The sequence below is a fragment of the Exophiala spinifera genome, assembly GCF_000836115.1.
Source record: "Exophiala spinifera strain CBS 89968 unplaced genomic scaffold supercont1.3, whole genome shotgun sequence".
Lineage (NCBI taxonomy): Eukaryota > Fungi > Ascomycota > Eurotiomycetes > Chaetothyriales > Herpotrichiellaceae > Exophiala > Exophiala spinifera.
This window is the reverse complement of record NW_015622515.1, coordinates 56,226-78,385: the sequence shown is the minus strand read 5'-3', so window position 1 is coordinate 78,385 and position 22,160 is coordinate 56,226. Positions and strand designations below refer to the sequence as shown.

At 49.0% G+C, this 22,160-nt stretch overlaps 9 protein-coding genes across 9 annotated transcripts; 4 read left to right on the top strand and 5 right to left on the bottom strand.

Annotated features, from left to right (window-relative positions):
- Window positions 1–480: 480 nt before the first annotated feature.
- PV08_03752 (uncharacterized protein) lies at window positions 481–1,320 on the top strand (the record flags this gene model as incomplete). Its single annotated transcript, XM_016378103.1, has 1 exon — window positions 481–1,320. One exon carries the CDS (start codon window positions 481–483, stop codon window positions 1,318–1,320), a length of 840 nt encoding a protein of 279 aa, XP_016236780.1.
- Window positions 1,321–1,445: 125 nt separating this feature from the next.
- On the bottom strand, window positions 1,446–2,441 carry PV08_03751 (uncharacterized protein; the record flags this gene model as incomplete). The annotated part of the gene is made up of 1 exon (XM_016378102.1): window positions 1,446–2,441. The coding sequence occupies one exon, from the start codon at window positions 2,439–2,441 to the stop codon at window positions 1,446–1,448; it is 996 nt and encodes a 331-aa protein (XP_016236779.1).
- Window positions 2,442–4,137: 1,696 nt separating this feature from the next.
- PV08_03750 (uncharacterized protein) lies at window positions 4,138–5,276 on the top strand (the record flags this gene model as incomplete). The annotated part of the gene is made up of 3 exons (XM_016378101.1): window positions 4,138–4,167; window positions 4,227–4,620; window positions 4,690–5,276. The coding sequence occupies 3 exons, from the start codon at window positions 4,138–4,140 to the stop codon at window positions 5,274–5,276; spliced, it is 1,011 nt and encodes a 336-aa protein (XP_016236778.1).
- Window positions 5,277–6,654: 1,378 nt separating this feature from the next.
- PV08_03749 (uncharacterized protein) lies at window positions 6,655–7,476 on the bottom strand (the record flags this gene model as incomplete). The annotated part of the gene is made up of 1 exon (XM_016378100.1): window positions 6,655–7,476. The coding sequence occupies one exon, from the start codon at window positions 7,474–7,476 to the stop codon at window positions 6,655–6,657; it is 822 nt and encodes a 273-aa protein (XP_016236777.1).
- Window positions 7,477–12,430: 4,954 nt separating this feature from the next.
- On the bottom strand, window positions 12,431–13,626 carry PV08_03748 (uncharacterized protein; the record flags this gene model as incomplete). Its single annotated transcript, XM_016378099.1, has 2 exons — window positions 12,431–13,300; window positions 13,381–13,626. The coding sequence occupies 2 exons, from the start codon at window positions 13,624–13,626 to the stop codon at window positions 12,431–12,433; spliced, it is 1,116 nt and encodes a 371-aa protein (XP_016236776.1).
- Window positions 13,627–14,006: 380 nt separating this feature from the next.
- On the bottom strand, window positions 14,007–14,192 carry PV08_03747 (uncharacterized protein; the record flags this gene model as incomplete). The annotated part of the gene is made up of 1 exon (XM_016378098.1): window positions 14,007–14,192. One exon carries the CDS (start codon window positions 14,190–14,192, stop codon window positions 14,007–14,009), a length of 186 nt encoding a protein of 61 aa, XP_016236775.1.
- Window positions 14,193–14,922: 730 nt separating this feature from the next.
- PV08_03746 (uncharacterized protein) lies at window positions 14,923–15,357 on the top strand (the record flags this gene model as incomplete). Its single annotated transcript, XM_016378097.1, has 1 exon — window positions 14,923–15,357. The coding sequence occupies one exon, from the start codon at window positions 14,923–14,925 to the stop codon at window positions 15,355–15,357; it is 435 nt and encodes a 144-aa protein (XP_016236774.1).
- A 360-nt stretch (window positions 15,358–15,717) lies between these two features.
- PV08_03745 (uncharacterized protein) lies at window positions 15,718–17,148 on the bottom strand (the record flags this gene model as incomplete). The annotated part of the gene is made up of 2 exons (XM_016378096.1): window positions 15,718–16,419; window positions 16,498–17,148. 2 exons carry the CDS (start codon window positions 17,146–17,148, stop codon window positions 15,718–15,720), a joined length of 1,353 nt encoding a protein of 450 aa, XP_016236773.1.
- Window positions 17,149–18,014: 866 nt separating this feature from the next.
- Window positions 18,015–20,112, top strand: PV08_03744 (uncharacterized protein; the record flags this gene model as incomplete). Its single annotated transcript, XM_016378095.1, has 8 exons — window positions 18,015–18,102; window positions 18,173–18,249; window positions 18,311–18,381; window positions 18,438–18,729; window positions 18,817–18,888; window positions 18,946–19,629; window positions 19,702–19,806; window positions 19,864–20,112. The coding sequence occupies 8 exons, from the start codon at window positions 18,015–18,017 to the stop codon at window positions 20,110–20,112; spliced, it is 1,638 nt and encodes a 545-aa protein (XP_016236772.1).
- Between the last annotated feature and the right edge of the window lie 2,048 nt (window positions 20,113–22,160).

Here is a 22,160-nt window from a genome sequence, read left to right as displayed (position 1 = left end):
TCTCGATCAAGCCGGAAGCGCCGAAGCAGCCAAGACCTGCTCTAATCGCAGCTGACGAACGGTCGGGGATGCTGTGGTCAACAGCTTTGTTCTTGCTTCTGGAATTTATCCTTTAGTGATGCCATTGCAGGCATCATGATGAGAAGGTGCCACGTACTACGCTGTAATGATGCGGAATCAGCTCTACCTCAGCATCGAGTCTTACTCTTGCGTCGGTATCGAATGAAGTTCAAGCATAAGAACTATACAGGCGACATCCTCGTACCTTCGGGCCAGTGGGCGATAATAGCGCTATACTGCTACAGTATCGACCGTATACACCAGAGGAGTCTTTCCGGCGGAGCATAAGACCCCTCCATGTCCAGCTTCACTTCGCGGTGCCCTTCACTTGAGTCATCAGTCCACGCGCCTGAACTTGTCTTTCTAGTGCGTTGTTCTTCTTGACCTTTCTCGCCATGATCGTCAATATTGCTCATCACTATGCCTACACTACTCCCTACTTCAACGCTGCCTCTTCCCTCCGGAAAAATCCCAGTGCTAGGCTTTGGCACCTGTGCTAGTGCGACATGCACTCGATCTGCCCTCCACGCCGTAAAGACCGGCTACAAGCATCTGGACACGGCGCAGATCTACGCCAATGAATCCGAAACAGGTGAAGCCATTCACCAAAGCGGGATTTCACCATCCGAGTTGTTTGTAACCTCTAAACTCTGGGAAGACGGATATACTCGTGAGGGCGCAGTCGCGGGGGTCAAACAGTCCTTGTCCAAACTCGGTCTCAAATCGATCGATCTATACCTCCTCCACACGCCTCGTCCAGGTCGTGAGAAGCGAAAAGAAGCATGGCTGGGGCTCCAAGATGCCCTTGATCAAGGTCTCGTGAAGAACATCGGCGTGTCGAACTGGGCGCCTAAACACATCGACCAACTGATGGTTGAAGAGGGCGTGCATATCGCTCCGTGTGTTAACCAGATCGAATTACATCCGTGGAATCAGCAACGTAGACTGGTAAAGTATTGTCGAGAAAAGGGGATCGTCGTTGTGGCCTACTCTCCTTTAACACAGGGCAGACGATTAGGGGATTCCACGATCGCATCGGTGGCCCAGAAATATCAAAGAACCCCAGCGCAGGTCGTTCTCAGATGGGCACTCCAGAAGGGTATCGTCGTAATACCAAAAAGTGACAAGGAAGAGAGGATTGAGGAGAACAAGGATCTGTTTGGGTGGGAGATCTCAGATGCAGATGTAGAAGCCATTGATGGCCTTGACGAAGGGCAACGGGCTAATATAGGGGAGTGGGATCCTTACGCATGGGACTGATGTTTACGACTTTCCTGAATAAGGTTATATTCCTTATGAGACCTCCTCGAACCTCCTCAATTTATCACATCGGAAGTCAAAGGTTTGCCAGACTCGCCCACCTTCTCGACAATGGCAAAAACACCTCAAGCGCTTGCCGAGACTTCAGCATAATGACCAGCAAGACTGAGAATCTGCTCTTCGAAATTCTTGAACTTGATCCCAAGAATATCTTCTGTTTTGCTCGCATCGAATTCCGCCAAACCAGTAGACTGAGAACCGCCTAGGGGGAATATTCCACGGCTGACCTCCTCGGGAAAAAGCTTCCGAACTATTTCGAGAGCATCATCCCATTGGAAAGATGAGCTCCGCCAATTGACTCCAAAGTTCTGGTTCCCGTCAACCTTCGGGTCTAAGGCTGCTATGTGCACGAAAGAGACGTCGTCAATATGACAGACGGCCCCGGGCAGGGCGACGGCGTTGGCATTTCCCAGTATTGGACCGAGAGCTCTTGAATTGGAGCCAGAGTTGACCGCTTCTGGTGTTGTTGCAAGTTCATTTTTACCAATGACAAAACTTGGCATCACGTTTATGATACTGAAATGTGGTTTTTCCTGGGCAAGAAATTGGCGGGTCCGATTCAATGCGAGCTTTTTGCTGGCCACATAGGCTGTGAAAGGATCTGGAAATGGCCCCTCTGGATCTTCTTCGGTGTTGTCTGCTGTGAAAGGCCGTGGTGTGGACGGAGAGACTGACGCGAGCGACGCTGTGATGACCACACGCTCGACGGAGGGTTCTTTGAGGGCCGAGTGTAGTATGCTCAACGTTCCTTGGACAGCCGGTTGAATGATGTTGGTTTCGAAGTCGTCGGTAGCCCGCCCTAGCGGAGACGCCAGGTGGACTACATAATTAACGCTTCTCATGGCGTCATCAAATGCGCCGGGTTTCGTGATGTCCGGAACGATGGTGAATTCCAGCTGCTCAAGGAAAGGTTGCACAGATTTCGCCGTTCGGATTTGCGTCGTCTTCGATTCCGATCGAACTGCCGCTCTGACATGGTAACCCTTCGATAGGGCCTCGACCAGAGTACGAAAACCTATATGGCCTGTGCCGCCGGTCAAGAGAATAAGTTTGTCAGACATCCCGGGAAATCTAATTGCGGAAGGGTAAGTTACAGCTGGACAGCCAGACACCTCGAGCGAACTCTCCTTGGGAGCTGGGGTCGATTGATATCTTTATAAGGAGTTTGAAGCCCTCTGCATGGTGTCGGAAAGTGGCAAAGTTGCGAGTTTAGGCCTGCCGAGGTCCATGCTCTCTCTACCTTTGCTGCTTACTTCAGCTGCCCAATATACTAATCATGTTTGCATCTCTGATTACATTTGGGACATTGTACGTAGACAAATACAAAGAAAGAGATGGCTTTGACCTCTTATCGAAGGCAAATGACGTGATGTATTCATGAATGCCTGGCTGTCGTCCAGACTTTGACCCTGACTGAGTCGGAGCCAGTTGGAGGGAGCCCTGGACTTGGAGGAGTCGACGAAATCCAGAATACCACTCTCTGTTATGCTTAGTTTCTCGGTTGGCTGACAGTTTATGGAATCGCCGATGTCACCACTAAGCCCCTCTATGGCTCACTTAGCCTAAAAGGCACAGCTTCAGCAAGACATCCTCAGGGTCGGAGGTTCATAGCTGTACCTCGGACTTGGGCCCTGAGACGTCCATATTGACGTTGGTTTATGGAGATTCTCAAAAAACGTATTAGTTGGTTTCACTAGTTTGGGAGTATACCGTAAAGAAAGTGCTGGCAGTGACAGCAAATTCAAGTAAATGTCGTAAAGTGAGCATTGGCGATACCAATATAGACCCCTTTACAAGAGTGCAATGTGCTCAAGATCATATTCTATATGTTGCTTCCTAAGATGTAGAGGGGAGAAAGAAGCTATTGTTGTCTCACATCGAAAAAGGACTCGCCTTAATAAAGACCGTTCGGGATGACCACCTTGTCAATCGGCAGCCTGATGGGTATCTTAGCAATCCTTCGAAGCGATCCGACCAGCATGCTCGGGAAAGCAAGATAGCCTTGCCCCGTTGAGTCTGATCACACAAGGTGGTGGCCTGGATAAAGCCTAGCCTTAGATAGCAAATTCATAGCCTTGCATTTTATATGCCTCTGGAACCCGTAAACACCGTCATTTCCTGGCTGCTAGGAATCCAGAGGCGCTGCTTCGACCCATCCTGGATGCAAGGGCGGCACAAGTTGGTTTAGCTGTCTTTCCACACCAACTCGAATCCCTCGGAATCTCCGCCACGATATCTTTTGTGGGGAGAGAACTGACAAGATCAAGTTGTTGCTGACTCTCTCCCTAGGGTTCATGGTTGGCTTTCCCCAGGTAAATGCTGCGGATAGCATCTGCACAGCTCAGACGACGGGCTAGTAGCCTTCAACGTTGACTGTACCGCCCGCGCACTTGGCCGCTGTCTAGCTTTGGTTGATTTGTCAGGATCGGCCCTCGTGCCGAAACTCTGCCTTAACAGTTGACATAGTCCGAGTGTTCTGCAGGCCTATTAGAAGCCAAATGTTTCAGAAGGGGCCACGGCCGATGTGGGCAATAGATACCTTCCCGAGCGTCACCCTCAGTGAAAAACTTGGCTTCGAGGATGTTCATCTAGATAGATGACAAATTGGCGAGCTCTACTCCAAGGCTGCGAACAGTTATGGAAGTCTTTCCGAACGACAGGCTTTCTCTGAAGGCCATATCTACACCTACCAGCCTGACAACAAAGTAGAGAGTGTTGCACGACAGACTTTCCAGAAGATAGTAACCCAGGAAGACGATGACCCCCAGTATCTTCTTCACCGGTGCAGTAAGTACTTTCTTCCTCCGCCGTCTTCTCTGAACGAGGTCTGATCCGTGTGGCCTCAGAGCGGATATGTGGGCGGAGACGCACTCTATGCCCTCCTAGCCGCTCATCCAGACTGGGAAGAACATACAACTTGTCTCCTCCGCGACCCTACGCAAGAAGCCGCATTCAGACAGAAGTGGCCCAACTTGAACTTCTTCTATTCTTCACTAGACAACGAGAAAGCTATTGAAGAGGAAGTGAAGAATCATAATCTCGTACTCCATTTCGCTGTCAGTAGCGACCATGTTGCTTCCTGCGACGCCATATTGAAGGGCCTCTCGGTGAATGGGGGCCACTATATCCATACCAGTGGTATGGATGTCCTCCTCAACCCTACCCTCCAAACGGGACGCCCTAGCCCAGTGGAGATCTTCGATGACTTGAATGGTATAGAGAAACTGAGATCACTTCCAGGTATGTGCGTGTCGTACTGACAGTACAACCCCGGAGGTCCGGCTTCGTTGACTGATTCCGTTTACACAGAGGGATCACCCCATAGGAAAGTGGAGAAACGTGTTCTTTCAGCAGGGAATGATCGCGTTAAGACGGCCATAGTGTGTCCTTCTTCCGTTCATGGGTTTGGAAGAGGCCCGGTATCTCAGAGATCAGACCAGATTCCCAAGCTGACGCAACTGATATTACGCGCAGGGCATGGCTTGCAGTTAGGAGATGGAAAAGCGTTCTGGAGTTACGTCCATGTTTACGATCTCTCTCGCCTCTATGTGCAGCTGGTGGATGAAGCCGTGTCAAACGGGTCAAAGGCTACCTGGAACGAGTTGGGTTATTACCTTGCAGAGAACGGCGAGTTTTCTTGGGGTGAGGTATGTGTCGCGATCACTAAAGAGGCATACAAACAGAAGGCACTCGCGTCAGAGAACATTGCCACCGTCCCCATGGAGGAAAGAGATCGATTTGTGGAACTGGCTCGCCCTATAATAAACTACTCGGCCAGGAGTAGAGCGATAAGAGCGAAAGAACTGTTAGGTTGGGAGCCGAAGGAAACGCCTCTTATGGACGAAATTCCCAGCTTGGTCAGAACGGAGATCGAAAATACTAGGAAGAATGCTTGAGGGAAGTCCTGTAAGCACAAGCTTTTAAATACCTAGAGCGCCGCCGAACGCAGAACGATGGCAGAACTTATCAATATGACTCGGCGTCAGATGAGACACTCCGTGCTAAAGCGAAGCCTAATTGTACCTAGGTTGACCTCCTTGGCTAGTCTACGCTTTGACGTGGGCCGGGCTATGTTTGCGAGCTTGTACGCTGAGCCAGCGTTCGGGCGAGCCGAGCCCTCGAGACGTCCAAGGAGCTCAAAGATCCATATGTGCAGGCCGAGGAACCTCAAAGCCAAGCCTGAATCAACTCACGTCAAGGCTTACTTATGACTAGGCAACCAGTCTACCGAGGGCTGACACAATGAAGCCCATGGTGACTTGCGGACCGAGTCTGGGTGTTGCGATCACGCCATTACCCTAGTCTTTGGCGGTAGCAAGGAGCTTTGGATTCACTTGTCGGTGGTCCAAGTTGCCGCCTTTTATCCAGAGATGCTTGGCTTTGGAGACGGCGGAACAGACCGTGAGACGACAGTCAGCGGCAATGGTGGTCCAGACAGAGTTCATCGCTTTGAAAGATCGGTGGGCGCCTTGCGCGTGTTGCCGCACGCTGAGATTTCGAATGCGTGGCATACTGGGATGTCTGAAGACAACGTTTGCAAAGTCAGCTGCCGATATCAGATAATGGGATGTTTATCAAAAGTTGTGGCAATCTCTAACAGGATGAGTGAGTTCTTGCCATCATCCCGGAGATCCAAGATGGACTGGTGAAATATTCACAATCGAATCGGTCATGCACGTCTGAATTCGACAGGTATAATACTATCCTGCAATCTGGACAGATGCTATCTCAGGTGCTAGTGTTGCGCAAAGACGCGTATCCAAGTCCCGGGGATTTATTATCAACAGAATTAAATTTAGATTACCTACTAACTTTTCTCAAGCTCCATCATAACTTCGTAGCAAGTATTGCTCTCTTCGGAATATTCCCGCTGTGTGTCCCGGTAACATATCATCTTTGATTATATGTCCAAACTCCAGCCGCCAAACCTATCCTCCGTCCATTTTCGACTGGTTCTTAACACAAAAGCTCCAGTGGATTGGTGAGAGGTCACCGCCATGTCCCATTCAGCTTCGAGGCTCGGGTCCATGTTGACGGGATAGCGCTTGCATGTGTAGCTGGCTCTTCCGGGTCAACCTTTCACCCGATGGTGTCGGGATCTTGAGACCATCCCCGCAGCAGGTACTTCCAAGGGCCAAATGTGTTTGGGTGATCGTGATGAAACTCTGTCAGGATCGACTCTGCCAGGTGAACCCCTCTGTAGAAGTTGTCCCCATTCGAGGGATATCCATTGATTCCCTGGTCTACCGATGTTGAAACTTTGTTGGCGGATGCTTACTTCGTGTCCGAAGGATGTTTGTCTGGTATGAAATCCGCTTTCCAGGTACTGTACAGGGCACATTTGGCATAGTTGGTCGGCGCTCTGACGCCGATAGCCCCGTCTCGCTTTCTCATAGATCCCTCTTCACCCAGCGTCTGGTGATGGCAGTGCAGAACGTGATCGTAGGACACCAATTCCTGGCTTATGGGCTTGTTGTTGCGCATGGCACGGATGAGCTTTTCCCAGGAGAAGATACAGTGATCTTTGTGATAATCTCCTGACATCCACGCCTCACGGTGATTGCCTTTGCGCATCTCTTCATCCGACATGACGGTCCCTTCGATGTCCGCATACCAGGTGTAGTTCCCTCTCGCGAGGTATCTTTCGGTCAAGAGCCCATCGTAACATGGCTCCGGAACCCAGTCCTGCATCATGACGTCGTAAACACAGCCCTTTGCGCGTGCTTCCTCGGGAGACCATCCGCAGTCAAGGACTACTCCCTCTAGCGGGTCGGTCTTATTCGTCTGGACGGACAGTTGCTGGGTCAAGGGAGCCGGTGCCACGATGTCTGCGGACAGAGGAGTGTTGGTGGTGGCGTTGCACGCGGACGCGATGCTAGTGGCATTACCCTCAGACACGATGCTAGTGCTGGGTTTGAGTAGAGACGAGGCAAGGACTACGCCAAACGCTGCACCCAGGCCTGCACTCGCAGCAAGAAGCAGGTAGAACGCGTGTTTCCACGACGGTGTGTTGGGGGGTAGGCTGCTGTTGTCAAGCTCGGCTTTGGTGTCGTCGCTGTCGTCGTTGACGAGGTTGTAGTGATGAGTAGGCGCCATGGCTCCAGCGGATGCACGACGCGGACAGCCACGGAAGAGCACGGTAGCGATCGAATCGTGCGAGGTACCAAAAAAACGACAGTGGTGTCTGCTCGCTATGGAAGCTCTAGTTAAAGAGATACCGTGACGAGCTCGACTCAAAAGCTCAAAGCTCGAAGTGATCAAGCGTGTCCTTCAGTTGTGTAACAATTTGCAAGAGCACCAACGGTTCTGCGGACCCGGGAAACAAACACGTTTAAAAAAGCTCTGCCGTATTTGTGTCGGCTCTTCTGGCTCAGCCCACCAACAAGCGGCATGGTGGTCAGCTTTGCAGCCTCAATGGACAGGCGTGCAGAAGAACCAGGAAGAAACGCGAGAGCGAAGTGAGAAATGTTTGGTGGCGAGATTGTCTAGACTCATCTCGTCGACTAGCGCCGTGCTTATTTGGTGGGTCCCAAAATATAGGTCTGCTTATTGGCCACATTATCAATTAAGCGTACGCTATCTTTCTAACTATTGAGTCTGTGCTGGCTTTCAATTTGCCATTTATCGATAGATCGACACTATATTCGAAAATCATGTCGTCGTTGGCCAGAGACCTGAAACTAGCTCACGGTAAAATGTCTAGCGTCGCTATGGGAGATGTTTATTATTATCGGTGGTGGGAAGCCTCAGCCACAATGGCATCCCGGTTCTCCGTACGGGGTACAGCCTGCCAACTGTCACTGCTTACCTCAAGGGATCGAATAAGAGCCGCACATACACCATTAGTGGTGAGGTCTGCAGCATGGCTCATTCCCAGCGTTCAAATCCCATCGACCTCACTCCGTAGCTGTCTATTTGTATGCTAGCCGTTACCAACATGGCTGGGACGGCTCATGTCGAGTGAAGCATGGCTGGCATGTGTCCAATGTGATCTCCGGCTCCGCAACCTCGGCAGCCGGTGCTTTCGCTTATCCTGAGATCATTTCGCTAGAGCTGCACATATATTGTATCCACGCAACTATTGTACGCGAAATCGTTCACTTGTGAACTCGCAATCTTCCGCCTCCCACAAGCACTGTCTCTGTGTGAGTCCTCACAACTTACCCGATTGTCCAATTTACGGCCCAAGTTGAATACTTCGCGTCACCATTGAGAAGTCCACGGTTCTCTGCAATAGTCCCCTGACCACCCCGACGCCCGGACAGTCGAACTATTTCCGACCCGGCATTATCAAGCCTCTTCTCAACCCCTTACATCCTCCACAGCTCAATCATTCGTGCATGCTGATAGTCTCTAATTCTTAACCCTGCACAGTTTAACGGCCGCAAACGACGCTCCACCAGTCTCGGCTCACTGACTCAAAAATGGGCGTAAGCTTTAAACGTGCTAAGCAATCTAGCTGATATCAGCACGTGGACTAGCCAGGTGTTCAGGTGCCGTGCAACGGCTCAGCGGGCGACATTCTCACGCGAAACGACCTAGACCACGAGCAGGGCCACGTGGTAGACACTAGAAGATGGACAATATCGCGAACGTCAGCATCAATAATAACACGCACATCTCAACCTTCGCTGTGCTGCCACACGCCCCTTATGTTTCGTCCTGCTTGGATGAGGCAGGAGGAATCGAGAGTTCTGCTTTTGCACCACCTTCTGCCGCTCGGCTGGACTCGCTTTAGGACACTCAAAGATGTTACTGAACCACTTATTTGTGCTGACAAGCCCTGTTCCCGAACTTTCTTGCTTGAGTCCCTATCCATCGATCTGCTAACAACTGATTACACCGAGATGTCAGACTTGTGAGATCAGTCCTCCCGACTTGCTTTGGGACGTGACTCAGGGAGCTACGTGAATCACACCAGGGCCACCTAACCTGGCTATCATGGTCAAATCACGAACACGAGTATTTCGAATTCGACATATAAGTACACATAATGGACTGTTGACTGCGAGCGTGTTCTTCAGTCAACTATACCTTCCTCGAAAGTAAGAAGGACGATGAAACGTAAAGAGTATATCTGGAGTAGGTGACTTGTATTCGTACTCATTTGATGAGAGGCATGGTCGAGTGCACAGTCTGTATCCTCACACTCGTCCCCAATAACTGTAAGATAGGTGTCGCAAAGAAGCCTGGCGGATCAAGCTGGTGAGAGAAAAGGAGTCTGCAATGTCACTTACCTATGCTTGATGGCTTCAGGCCACCTGCTATCGTCGGGACAGGGAGTTTCAATTCAGTCTTCTGATAGGGGGGATGACAGAACCAGGTAACAGAATGGTCGGGAGGGACCTCAAAGCCAGTATCTTTTGTTTGAGCACATACCCAAGCTACCTATATAGGGTCTCCAACCTAATGTATGATTTCGTTTTGCGTCGCCTTCTTCTCCTCTGATATATGTCTTACTTAACTCAAAATTGCCGAACATGGGTCAAACTTCAATGTAGTTCATGAGATCAGTAACTCCCCCGAAATTCCAATATTGATCATAAATTCTTATAGCCATTGTTAGACATTCTCTTAAACCGTGCCCTTTCTTCTTCTTTTGCCTACTTTGTCAAATGAGCCCTCTGAACTTCCCGTGCCTTATAAATCATGATATAGACTAACATTACTTTGCGTAGTAGCTACAGTGGATTTAAATAGCGAGCCTAAGTATGTAATCCCCACTGGCCGCCTTGGTAGCGTTTCTCAAAGTTAGATATAAAGGCTTCTTCGTCGCCAGCGGACTCGAAGGCCTGATATCCTTAGGCTTGGAGGGTGGACACCAGGTCTGAGATCTCGTAAGCTTTTATGCGATATATATAGAGAACTAGAAAGGATAGTGACACTATCTACACACAGATTATCATTATTAGGAGGCTCACTATTACATCGATATATATCATCGAGGTGAAGGGCGTAAGGACTTTTGTTTCTGTAAGAATTAGGAAAAGTATCTGGCTTGCTGGTTAATGTTGTTCTTTAAGTATTTTCGCTGTCTAGATACTTTCTTTCTTCGCGAGAACTACTCCCATAATCAGCTTAAACGCCATTAGCTTAAGTAGCGATCTGTGCTTGGTTATGTATTCTGTTGAATTAGGCTGAGTTGCGGGCGCTATTAAAGACCGTCTTTACAAGTTAAATACTCATGTCTAGCAGTGCCTTCTACAGAACGCCGACGCCCTTATATTCTTTATAACTTTTGCAACACTATCGTTTCGCTGTTTCTAGGTATATATAACTATATTCTCGGTCTTTATAAAGAGGATTTCTCTCTGTCTAGAACGTCGCCCAATGGCTCCACGCGGCGCGCTGTGCGACGACGAGAAAGCCCTCTCTCGAGGAGAGAAAGTTCGCTCCTTTTGCCTATATAAGAGATAGATATCTCCCTCCTAGCAAGAAAGGTCACACTCATTAATATACCCCGTTTGGCCCCCAAACATCGCCTAGAACTAAGCATTGCATAATATATTCCTCTAGATTCATGTAGAATTAGAGGGTGGCGCTAATAGCGACTAATATCGACAGCGAGATAATGGCTTAGAGCTATATGATTTGATTAGTCTTGAATCGAGGATAAAGTCAAGCTAGAACAATATATACCTAGATATAAGCCAAATAAGGCGCTATACTATTTGTCAAGAGGACTGTTGACTATATGTGAATCCTCACTATAGTTAGCGAGGCAAGGAACCAACCCCAGGGACCCAGGAGACTAAGCCTCGTGACTATCAAAGTCCACAGCCTCGCCCAGAACTCCAACTGGTTAACCACAGCCTCACTCAGCCAGCTAAGTTAAGATCATGACTCACGAGTGAAGGCTATGACTCACGAGCGAAGGATATGACTCATAATGCTTGGTTTCTTCGTCACTCGTTAGCTATTTAAGGAGGGCTTAACCCACCTCGAGATGAAGTCCTCCAAGCTTCACTCACAACACTCATTTATAGTTATCCTTATATACAAGGATAACTATGAATGAGTGAGTCATAACCTTTACTCGTGAGTCATAGCCTTCACTCGTGAGTCATGATCTTAACTTAGCTGGCTGAGTGAGGCTGTGGTTAACCAGTTGGTGTCTGGGCGAGGCTGTGGACTTTGATAGTCACAAGGCTTAGTCTCCCGGGTCCCTGGGGTTGGTTCCTTGCCTCGCTAACTATAGTGAGTATTCATATATAGTCAACACTATTAAGACAGTAAATATATAGTGACTGCGTCACTATATAGAAGACAGCAATGATCTAGGTAATGACTAGATACTAAAGTACAGAATATCATGTTAGCTAGAACCAAACGATCGATTAGTTATTCCTTTAGATTCTAAGTTTCTGCTACTATAAGGCTTATAATTAAGAACCTAATACCATTCCTCTTCTTCTTTGGCTGCCATTATCTCTTTATCTCAAGCGAAGAAAAGAACTCCACCTTTTCCCCATCACTGGGAGCCAGAAAGTCAAAAAATAGCATGAGAAAGATATATAATATCACACCTTGAAGTATCTTAGTAAATCCTTGGAGGTAGATATAGGAGTTTAGAAGACAAATCATGATGAATGGTAAATTTTGGTAAAAGGGAATAAGGTTATAGACTCGCATTATTCTATAGGCGATTCTATTAGTATTATAAAGTCTGAGCAAATATATTGTGGACCTTACTTGATTTGTTCATTGGGATCACTTAGGTGTATCGCATGTCGTCCCATCAGGCCGAAAATCACAGTAAATACTATGGCTGTATAACTGCCGGATACAATCTGGTTGAAATGGTAGAAGGTAAGGTTTCCCGCGAGAGGGCTACCACCAACTGATTGACTTGTTAACAAACTCATGTCGCCTTTACCGAGCCACGGAACAATCACCTACTTTGCTCAAGATGGTCAGGTATAGGACCGCCGAAACTGCCTGTAGCTGTGGATCTTGGACTTAGAAGGGGCACTATCTGTATTTCGATAGACACGGGCAATCCAATATATCAAATGGAAACAGTGCCATTCTCCAGAAATGTGTGCAGTATTCAGTTGATCAGGACCGGAGTTCCGCTCTCATCCAATATATCCATCCACCATGCATCAGATCCAGCGTCTCTCCGACACCATATATCTTCTAGAAGCTTTCGGACGCTGAGAATTATTGGAACTCGGATCTTCCCCTTCAAAATATTGGTTACCGACCGCAGAAAGTCCCGATCAGAAGGTTTTGTGATCAATTGTCCTGCTGAGAGGATTGGGAGCGAACACACCCGCCATAGTGGGCTCTCGACGGAAATCCGTCGCAGCAGCACGATAATAGAATTGGCCAGCCGCGATAAGAAGTCAAAAGTAGATTCGCCGTCTCTGAGCATAGCGACCCGCTTCCTCAGTAAACCAGGACAGAAGCTGTACAGTGCCAAAAGAGAAGACAGACGATACGCCTCCGCAATGTAGTCATGGCCAGTGAGACCATTTGCCGAAGACCCGCCGCACAGGCTCTGCTCACTCAAGTAGGTTTCGTCGAGCCCACCCCATTCAAGCAATCCTGTTTCAACACGATCAATCAGCTTCTCAAGTTCTGATTCATGGGCTCCTCTTCGTAGTTGCCTAACGATGATGCCGACTCTTGCAACAAGAGGCATGAGACTTCCCCAATTGCCCACCAGAGGGTCAATATCGGTATAAGAGCGCTTTCGAGCTGAGCATGGCGTCCCTCTTGTCAAAAGCGCATATGTAGTGGACGAGGAAAGAATTTGGCCGTCATTATCAGACACGTAGCTCGCCAGCGTTCCGAACCAGCAGAGGAAATTCGTCAAGAAGACTGGAACTTTCGTACCCGACTTCACAATGTGAATTATCACCTTGCTGGCAGCCCGGAGATGGAGAGATCCCGAGTTTGCTGCATCAAACCAACACTAGGAGCGGCACTGTGTCAGAACGTGTCCCCACAACTGCGACTATTACCTGCCTAGCTATCTCGCCATTTGAGACTTACCTCTGTGGCGCCGAGAAATAGCATAGCTGCAAGCATTTCCACCGAATAAGACTGCCGGCGAAGGTCTCTTTGCATGAAGCTCAGTGCTGCGGCGCGGTAGTGCCAGGCATATGTCATTTTTTCCATATACGCAGCTGACATGGACATGATGGCGGAGGTCAGGGCATCGCTGCGGAACAGGTATTGCTTGAAATTCGCGCCGAATGGATTTCTTGAGGGCTCAACGATGGAGGAGCGGCTGCTCATTTCGTCGAAATAGTTATCAAGAAAGAATTTCCGACGGCAGTTTTCGGAATGGTCATTGTGAATGGTTGATAATGAGAACAATGTCGGAGCCGGCCAGGTGTATCATGGCTCATCGGCACTGTCATTTGGTTTTTTCATTACTCTTTCGTCGTTTTGGTCGCTCCCACGGGCAGACACGGATGTAGCGAGTTCACCCAAGTGTGTGCGGCTTTCATATGGTGCTTCGATAGCTGAGTTGTCGGTGATACTACCTGTCACATCGTCCCCCAAGACCGCGCTCGACGAAGTTTCGAAGACTAGCTTCCTTCTCTTCGCCCTCACTGATGGCCCTTCGACAAAAGTCAGCTCTCTTACATAGCCAGGGCAATCCACTTTCTTCTTCACACATTGACCACAGCTAGGAACGGCTTTATCGCAACGGATATGACGTCTCCGACATCCATCACAACCTGGCTTCCGTTAGCGCTGAAACCCCACAACGGCATTGTTCCAGCCAGTCGATTGTCCTGACCTCCATAGACGCGGCGGAATTTGGGTGGGAGGGTTGTGACGGAAGCAGTCGCCATGGTTGTCGAAGGTGGTTACCAGGGTGGAACTGGTAGTTTCAACCGCGTCGAGAGGTTGGATCCTTGAAGGTGGAATTTATTGCAGGCGTCAAGCGACCGTGGAGCTTTGATAGAGAATGTAAGCTTATCGACCAGCAAAGTGCCGACAGACCCCTACCACTTATCAGCGGCCTAACAGCTTGGGTCCCAGCGTCAGAACCTCCCCTAAAGGGGAGATAAGAGGAGGGCTGGGCCAATCACAGAGTATGGGTAATCTGCGGAGGACTGTACCGTGTTGTCTCAGCTAAAGTTGGTGGGGATCAAAATCCGCCGCAAATCTCGTCCGTCCAGTGTGGCAAGTCAGACTGCGAGCACAGAAGGCGGGAAGTCTTCGATGCAGTGCCCTTCACGGGTTCTACTTCCCCTTCGAACCTATCTAGATCCTGTGGAGTATCTATCCAAGATGCCGACAGTTATTTACGAACAGGAGAGAAGATCCATAACTCTCAAAGATTCATTGAGTAAGTGGGAGTCATGGACACCCCGTATTATCAATCACTCTCTGCCACTTGCTGTGTCACTCTCTGCGTTCCTTTCAGTTCAGGTGCTACCAAGGCCCTCCAGTTCTTGACAGTCACATCATAACAAAAGGATCCGACCATCCATTCTGCTTAGCCGTGCCACCTTCTCTCAAGCCTCAACTTCATCACATTTCAAGTCAGTACATTAACGCCACCTTAGGCTTGCAGCCATGACTTCGGGAAAAGCCATCCATTCAGAGTCCAACCATTACATTGCACAGAGACAACAGGGTTTCGCCAGCGCATTCCAGAGTTGTGATGTAGACGGTCTCATGAATTATATGTCCGACTCAATCGACTTCTGCGACTATGCCAGCAATGATCTGCACTTAGATAAGGGGCAAGTGAGGAACTTTTTCGCTCGAGCCCTTGGTTCATCGAAGGACATCTCGATCAAGACACTCTCCATCTCTGGAGACAAGCACTTTTCAACGTGGGAGTGGGCATTACGATTTTCGCTCAAGTCAACCGGGGCAGAGGTCAGGCTCCTAGGAATTAGTGCGAGCTGGTGGGATCAAGACGGCAAACAAATTGTGCGCAACCATGACTACGCTTTGGCTGTGGGTGAGTTTGAGTGGGAGATGAAGAATGAGTCAGGCGCCTAGATAGCGGAAGTAGGGTTTTGGATTGCATATGATGTGTGTTGGAGCTTCAGGAAGAGGGGGATCACCTAAGCCAATGACAGAAACATCACATCTCACAATGGATTTATTTGTAAGAATCTGAAGATCATGCAGAATTTGAGAGGCCAAGATATGCTGAACCATAAAGAGAACTTGCGGAATCTACAGCTATTTATTATCAAACAAGAACGCATAGAATATGAAGATGAGACAGCAAGAAGAGCAACTTGGTCCACGCATGTATCTTCAATATCTCATCGTCACCCCAGATCGCAGAATAAAATTCTGAAATACAACCTTTCTCGCGAATGCTCTATGTACGTAGACCTGATGAAATGATCACTACTGCACCTCAACCGGCTTTTGTGTAGCAATCGGGGTCGCAGAAATCTCGAAATCGGAAAAGTCTTTCACGTCTTCCGTGGCTGAGACTGAGGTAGCTTGCTGAAGCTTTGCGGCCGTGGCATCATAGACATCGTAAGCGTGCGCCTCGCAGTCAAAGTTTAGCATCCAAGCTTCGCGCTTGATATGTAGTGACTCTGGATTCTTGCGTATGGCATCCCAGTCAGCTTTGTGCCACTGCTCTCTCGTGGTTACTCCCGTCATCTGGATGCGATGCACTCGCTCATAACGGATTGCCTCGTACGTTCTCAGAGCTTCCACAACGCTGTCCCTGCCGGCCTTTTCCAGGCAGACTGCAATCGTAACACCGTCTTCGATGGCCTGGCTTGCACCCTGGATTGATGTTGGAAGAAATGGGTGCGCAGCATCCCCGATGAGCGCAATACGTCCACGCTTGGAAACAAATGTCGGTAGCGGGTCGCGAAATACAAGCTTGTAGTCGACCAGACAATCCGGGGGGGTTGCTTTCACCAGAGCATGGACAACTGGATCCCAGCCTGATAACTCGTCCAGCACATCCTCGACTTTGCCTGGAAATTGCCAGTCTTCGTCAATATTCGCGTTGTCTTTGTGAGTCATGACCCAGCTGAAGTCCTTTCCGTTCTTTAAAGATGTTGCTAAAAAGTGGCAGTCCCTACCAATCTGTTATTGAGTTAGTTAGGGCCCTCGAAACGTGCTCCCCGAGTAGGTAGCAGCCACAACCAGGAGGTCATCTCTTACCCAGCCGGAATGAGTGTCTCCATTGATCACCAAGTGCTTAGTTAAATCGTTATCAGCTAAGCGTTGCGAGTCGTACCATGCACGATAAACTGCATAACCTGAAGGCTTTGGGGGATCATCGAAGCCAAGGACAATCTTTCTTCCTGGGCTTTTGACACATTCGGCCGCGAGCACGATATCTCCAGTGATGCGCACCTCATTTGAAACCACACCGGCAGCATCTTCCGTCTCGAAGTAGCCGGTCACATTCTGGCCAAAGCGGATGTCGATTCCACGTGCAAGCGCATACCGTAAGACGACAAGGTGTATCTCTCCCCGATGACCACTAATACTTCTTCCCCAATTTTTCTCAGCGTGCCAATTCTGTCTCGTCACATAGGGTCCGTTCCATTCAAAGTAGTTGATCCCGGGGCTCTTGTACAGTAGAGGTTCCAGGGTTTCCATGACGTTACCCCAGCGTTCGAACACTGGTCCAGTGTTGGACCCAAAGGAAATTAGATCTCCAAGAGGCTTCATCTCTTTCACCTTTTCAAGCAGCGTAACCGAATGCCCTTTTCTGTCACACTCAATAGCTGCGCAGAGGCCCGCAAAGCCAGCGCCAACAATGACGACTTTGATTCCCGTGGGAGGGCGTCTATCTTGGCTCTCCATGGTTGATGTTGTTGGTGTTCAAGGGTTGTAATACTCGCGATGGAAATACAAATGATGCGTGTTGATGTCAAACAATTCAAGACAGAGAGACACCTTACTCCAGGGAGGATTTATATCCAAATCTGGGAAAACTCATCTCTTACGCCTACCGGGTCAATTTTGGTAATGTTTCTGAACTAGGTACGGTGCTCATAACCCACATGGCAGTTCTTCAGGTTTTTGCTAATGAGTATCCACATCATACACGTGGTGGTATCCTCCCTTGACCAAAGGTACTGAGTCAAATTCTGTTGACTTCTGTGTCTCGGCAGAGCATACAAAGCTGTCAAGATAACGTTTCCATCCCGTGGAGAAAAATATCAAAAGGGTCAACAAGCACGGGAAGTACTGCCTGATGCGTAGAAGAGCAAGGTTAGTGAGTGGTTGAGAAAGCCGCAGGAAACACAGTATGGACGGATAAGCGTATCGGTACGCAGGGGGACAGTCCCACCGTTGCCGTCTGCCATGTGGTTGAGATGCTTGCTTGATCCACATGTTACTTGCCGAGCGTGGCACATGGCCAAAAGCCGCGCCGCCACCAGCTAGTAGGCTAGACCAAACTGGGCAGAAGTACCCGTGGAATCAAAGCTGGATCTTGAACTAGACCCGAAACTGAGAGACTGGGGAACTCGGTGAGATAACAGCTCACGATGCTATAATGTCGCTCCTGAAGCTAGCCATACTCACCGTTGAGAATGCACATCCTCGAAAGAAGTATAACAATCTTCGCAACCCATGGATGAGGACGGAGTCCAAGCGTGCACTTCATCGCTGGCTTTTACGTGGTCGCCGCCCTCGATTCCTTACACCCCTGGCCGATAGTCGAGATGATGAACAACTCGGATGCCGAGGCTGCTGTACCTCCCTCAAACATCACTGTGACCTTCCCACCGGGAACCAAAATACTGGAGGATGGTATGTTGCTGCGTCGTTCAATGCCAGTTGTCCTTGCGCCCAGTCAGTTGCTGACCCATCCACTGGAAAGGTTCGCGCAATACTGGACACGGCGATGGCCATTTGGTGTTTATTCCAACACCTTCTGACGATCCAGATGACCCATTGGTCAGTATATCTCCGACCTCGCATCGCACGACTCTGAGCTGACTGCCGTTGGCACACACAGAATTGGTCTAAGGCGCGCAAATATATCAATTTCGGCATCATCTCTTGGTATACCTTTATGATATTTGTCATGTAGGTTAAGGTCCGAAACGAAAACATACAGAATATTAAATTGACATTTAGTGCAGTTTGGATGTTGGAGGGGTCTGCTGGGGCATCTGGGTTGAATTATGGAATACTACTTTCAACGACCTGAATAACATCTACGGGGCCAATCTTGCCGGATTGGCCATGGGATGTGTTCTATTCATACCATTTGCGCTGAAGTATGGCCGCCGAGTTGTCTACATCTTCAGTGTCACAGTTACTCTGGCGTGTACCATCTGGATGTCCCAAGTGAACGGTGTGGTATCCTTGGTACTTGCCAACCTCTTTTCTGGTCTGGCAGGTGCGGTCAGTGAAGCTTTGGTGCAAATGACGGTAAGACAATCACAACACACCTTTGGTATTGACCAATTCAGGCCCTGAGTTGAGCTGAGGCTAATCCATGAGTTCTGCTCTGATTAGGTCGCCGATATCTTCTTCGTGCACGAACGAGGCACCTTCAACGGCATTTATCTCATCATGACCTCGGCTGGGGTAGGCTGCCTCCAACCTTTCACTTGAGGACTGGCAGCTGAGCTAACAACTCGCCAGGCATATCTCGGCCCAGTAGCTTCGGGGTACATGGTTGATGGCCAAGGCTGGAGGTGGTTGTACTACTGGTGTACAATCGGTATAGCCATCAGCTTCATCTCGATTGTCTTCTTCTATGAAGAAACCAAGTTCGTTCCCGCTTTGACAGGCCAGAGCAGCACCCCCAACCCTAGCCAAATTCAAGAGCCACTGGAAGATGCGAAGGATAACACGGTTACCAGCGTCGCAACTCGAACATCTGTCATCGATTACACCAAGCCAATGAAAACATACCGGCAACGAATGGCACTATTCACAACCACGCCTGGTTCTCTATCGACCTTCCTTCGCCACGGTTATCAGCCTTTCATCGTCTTGTTCACTATTCCATCCGTGTTTTTGATTTCTATAATCTATTCTGGACTTCTGGCCTGGCTTTCGCTCATCTTAGTGACCGAGACAGCGATTTTCAACTTACCTCCCTACAGCTTTTCTGCGTCTGCGGTAGGCCTTCTATACTTGGCAGGTTTCACAGGATCACTTATTGGTGCTGTGTATGGAGGTCCGTTGAGCGATTGGTCAATTGTATACTTGGCCAAACGGAATGGAGGCATCTACGAGCCAGAAATGAGACTCTACATGTCACTCTTCCCGATGATTCTAGGCCCTGGGGGGATCTTCCTCTATGGCTACACTGCGACCAATGTGAGTCAGGACCATTGTGTGAAAGTGGACACTATCCTTATCTTACCGGCCGGAGCTGACACCCAGTCCTAGGGCATGCATTGGATCATACCAAACATCGGTGTTGCCATTTTTGCATTCTCATTGGTGGCCATTTCAGATAACGTCTTGACGTATCTGTTAGATTCATACTCCGAGGTACGTTCTGACAAACATCTCTTTGAAGCTTTTTCTATGATATATCTCTTCGGTCAGATTCTTGGAGACATCCTTACTAGCTTGGCTTTTGTGCGAAACGGAATGTCAACACTCATCACCTTTACGTGCGCTTTCTGGATAGACTCGCTCGGCTATCAGAAAACCATTCTCAGTTTCGGTTTCTTGGCTCTTGCTACCAATCTGCTCCTTCTACCGATGATATTCTGGGGAAAGAAACTTCGAATCATGAGCGCTCCGAGATATGCCCGTATGGCTGCGCAACAGTTTGATCCGAGAGCAATATGATTGGAGAAGCTGCGATAAAGAGAGACAGGTACAGAAGAGAGCTGTAGATCCAACAATTATAGCACGTATACACCGATATACATATGACGTCCATTACTTCCATTACCACTGAGAATGGCGGTAACAGAGGGGCACGGCGACCAATCCAATAGAGGAAGCCCTAGATGATGGTAACTCCCGTTTGAATCGTTTGAATATCCTTTGCTGCTTCCTAATCCGGTAGAGGACCTCGCCCATCGACTCTTGCTACGGCAGCCTGCACAGGAGCGTGAGGACGGCTAGGATGTAAGGTTGCACTAGGTTCCACGGTAGCTGGGTGCTCTACCTTCGTCCCTACCTGCACGTGGTTACAAGCTTCTCTAAGGTCCTTGGCGTACCCGTCAATGTGCAGTAGGGTGTGGCTTTCTCTATCATGCAGCTTGAAGACCTGGTGATCATCTTCACAAAAGTTTTGATGATGACTAATGGCCTTCCGCGCGGTGGAACAAGCTCTGAGTCTCATCGCACAACACTGCACCAATCAACACCACAAGCAGTGAGCCTACCTGAAGGTGCTTTCCAGTGCTCACTTGATTGATGAGTAATCGAGTCTACAATACAGGTCGCACTCTAGGTCTTTCTACGTCAGTCTTCGGTATTTGTCGAGTAATCGAACCTTCCTTGGACCATCTGGTTCACGTCTCTCAGCACAAAACGTGCTGCTGATTCTCGTCATCTTCCGGCACTGATGATCACCCGCCCAGCATCTCTTCTTGCTGAATGCGCACAACGTCAATACCACAACAATCGCGAGTACGACCATGTCTAGCACCGTGACAGAATTTGACGAACTCGTTCGCGGGACTCTTACACAACAGATCGCCAGAAATGGGTTTGCGCCAAACAACAGCCAGCTGGCATTTCTACTTCATTGTTCGACAGAAGAAATCGAAAAAGCTTTACTCAATTTACACGCCACTCACTCTCTCCTCCTACATCCGCACAAGATCGAACCTTGGGTCGTCCATCCCTTCGCTCTGTATCCGTCTTCTTGTTGGGTGCAGATTGGCGCCCGCGGGTACTGGGCAACGTGTCTGTATTGTGCACTTGGCATAGCGGCAGCACTTGATTCCGACGCGGACATATTCACGCGCTACGGAGGCGAGGATGAGCAGTGCATAGTTCATGTACGTGACCACAAGGTCTTGGAGAAGGACCTAGTCTTTCACCTGTCGACCCCAATCAGTCAGTGGTGGAGCAATGTAATTCATGCTTGTTCATCGTTTCAACCATTTCACAGCGAGGAAGATGCCGATAGCTGGTGTGAACGTCATGATTATCCGAAAGGGTCTGTGCTTCCCATGGAGCAACTATGGCGCTTTGCGAGCGCATGGTACGGGGACTATGTCGCGCAACCTTGGAGGAAGAGAAACTCGAAAGATATACAACAAGTACTACATGCGCACGGACTTGTGGGTGACTTCTGGTCAGTTAGATAGATCCACAATGCCACAATGGGAATTGCCCTGATGTTTTCCCCTTGATCTCGGCTGTATCATATACAGTAATCGTCTAAAGCCGATCAGGAAAAATGCCAAATTGGGCTTCAATGTCCCGGGGGAAGCGTTCATACCTGAAGAGCCTTGCACTTCACGTTTAGAGGTCGCGTCAGCTAAAGAGCTCGAAGCTCTAATTGAATGTATGATGGATATACCAACTTGTCCCTGCAATGGCGCGTAAGTGTATAAGTAAAAGCACTCAAGTCCACACTAGAGCTATTCTACTCGACCCAAATCTTCAACTCATAATACTTTCTCAGGCCACTTTACTGGTAGCTTCAGCTATAGCAGCGTGATTTAAGCCGCCTGTTCTCCCCTCGCCTTACCCTAAATGTGCCAATAGCTAGCTATTTAGTATAAATGTCACGCCTTATGCCGCTCGCCGGAACATGGCTCCTTTGCTAGATCTGTACTCACGACGCCCACTCCATGCAGGAGAAGTGTGCTCCTAAGCGACAAACCCATGACACAAAGGCTGCCAGTAGCTGTGCCATTATCTTTGCGCCTCTT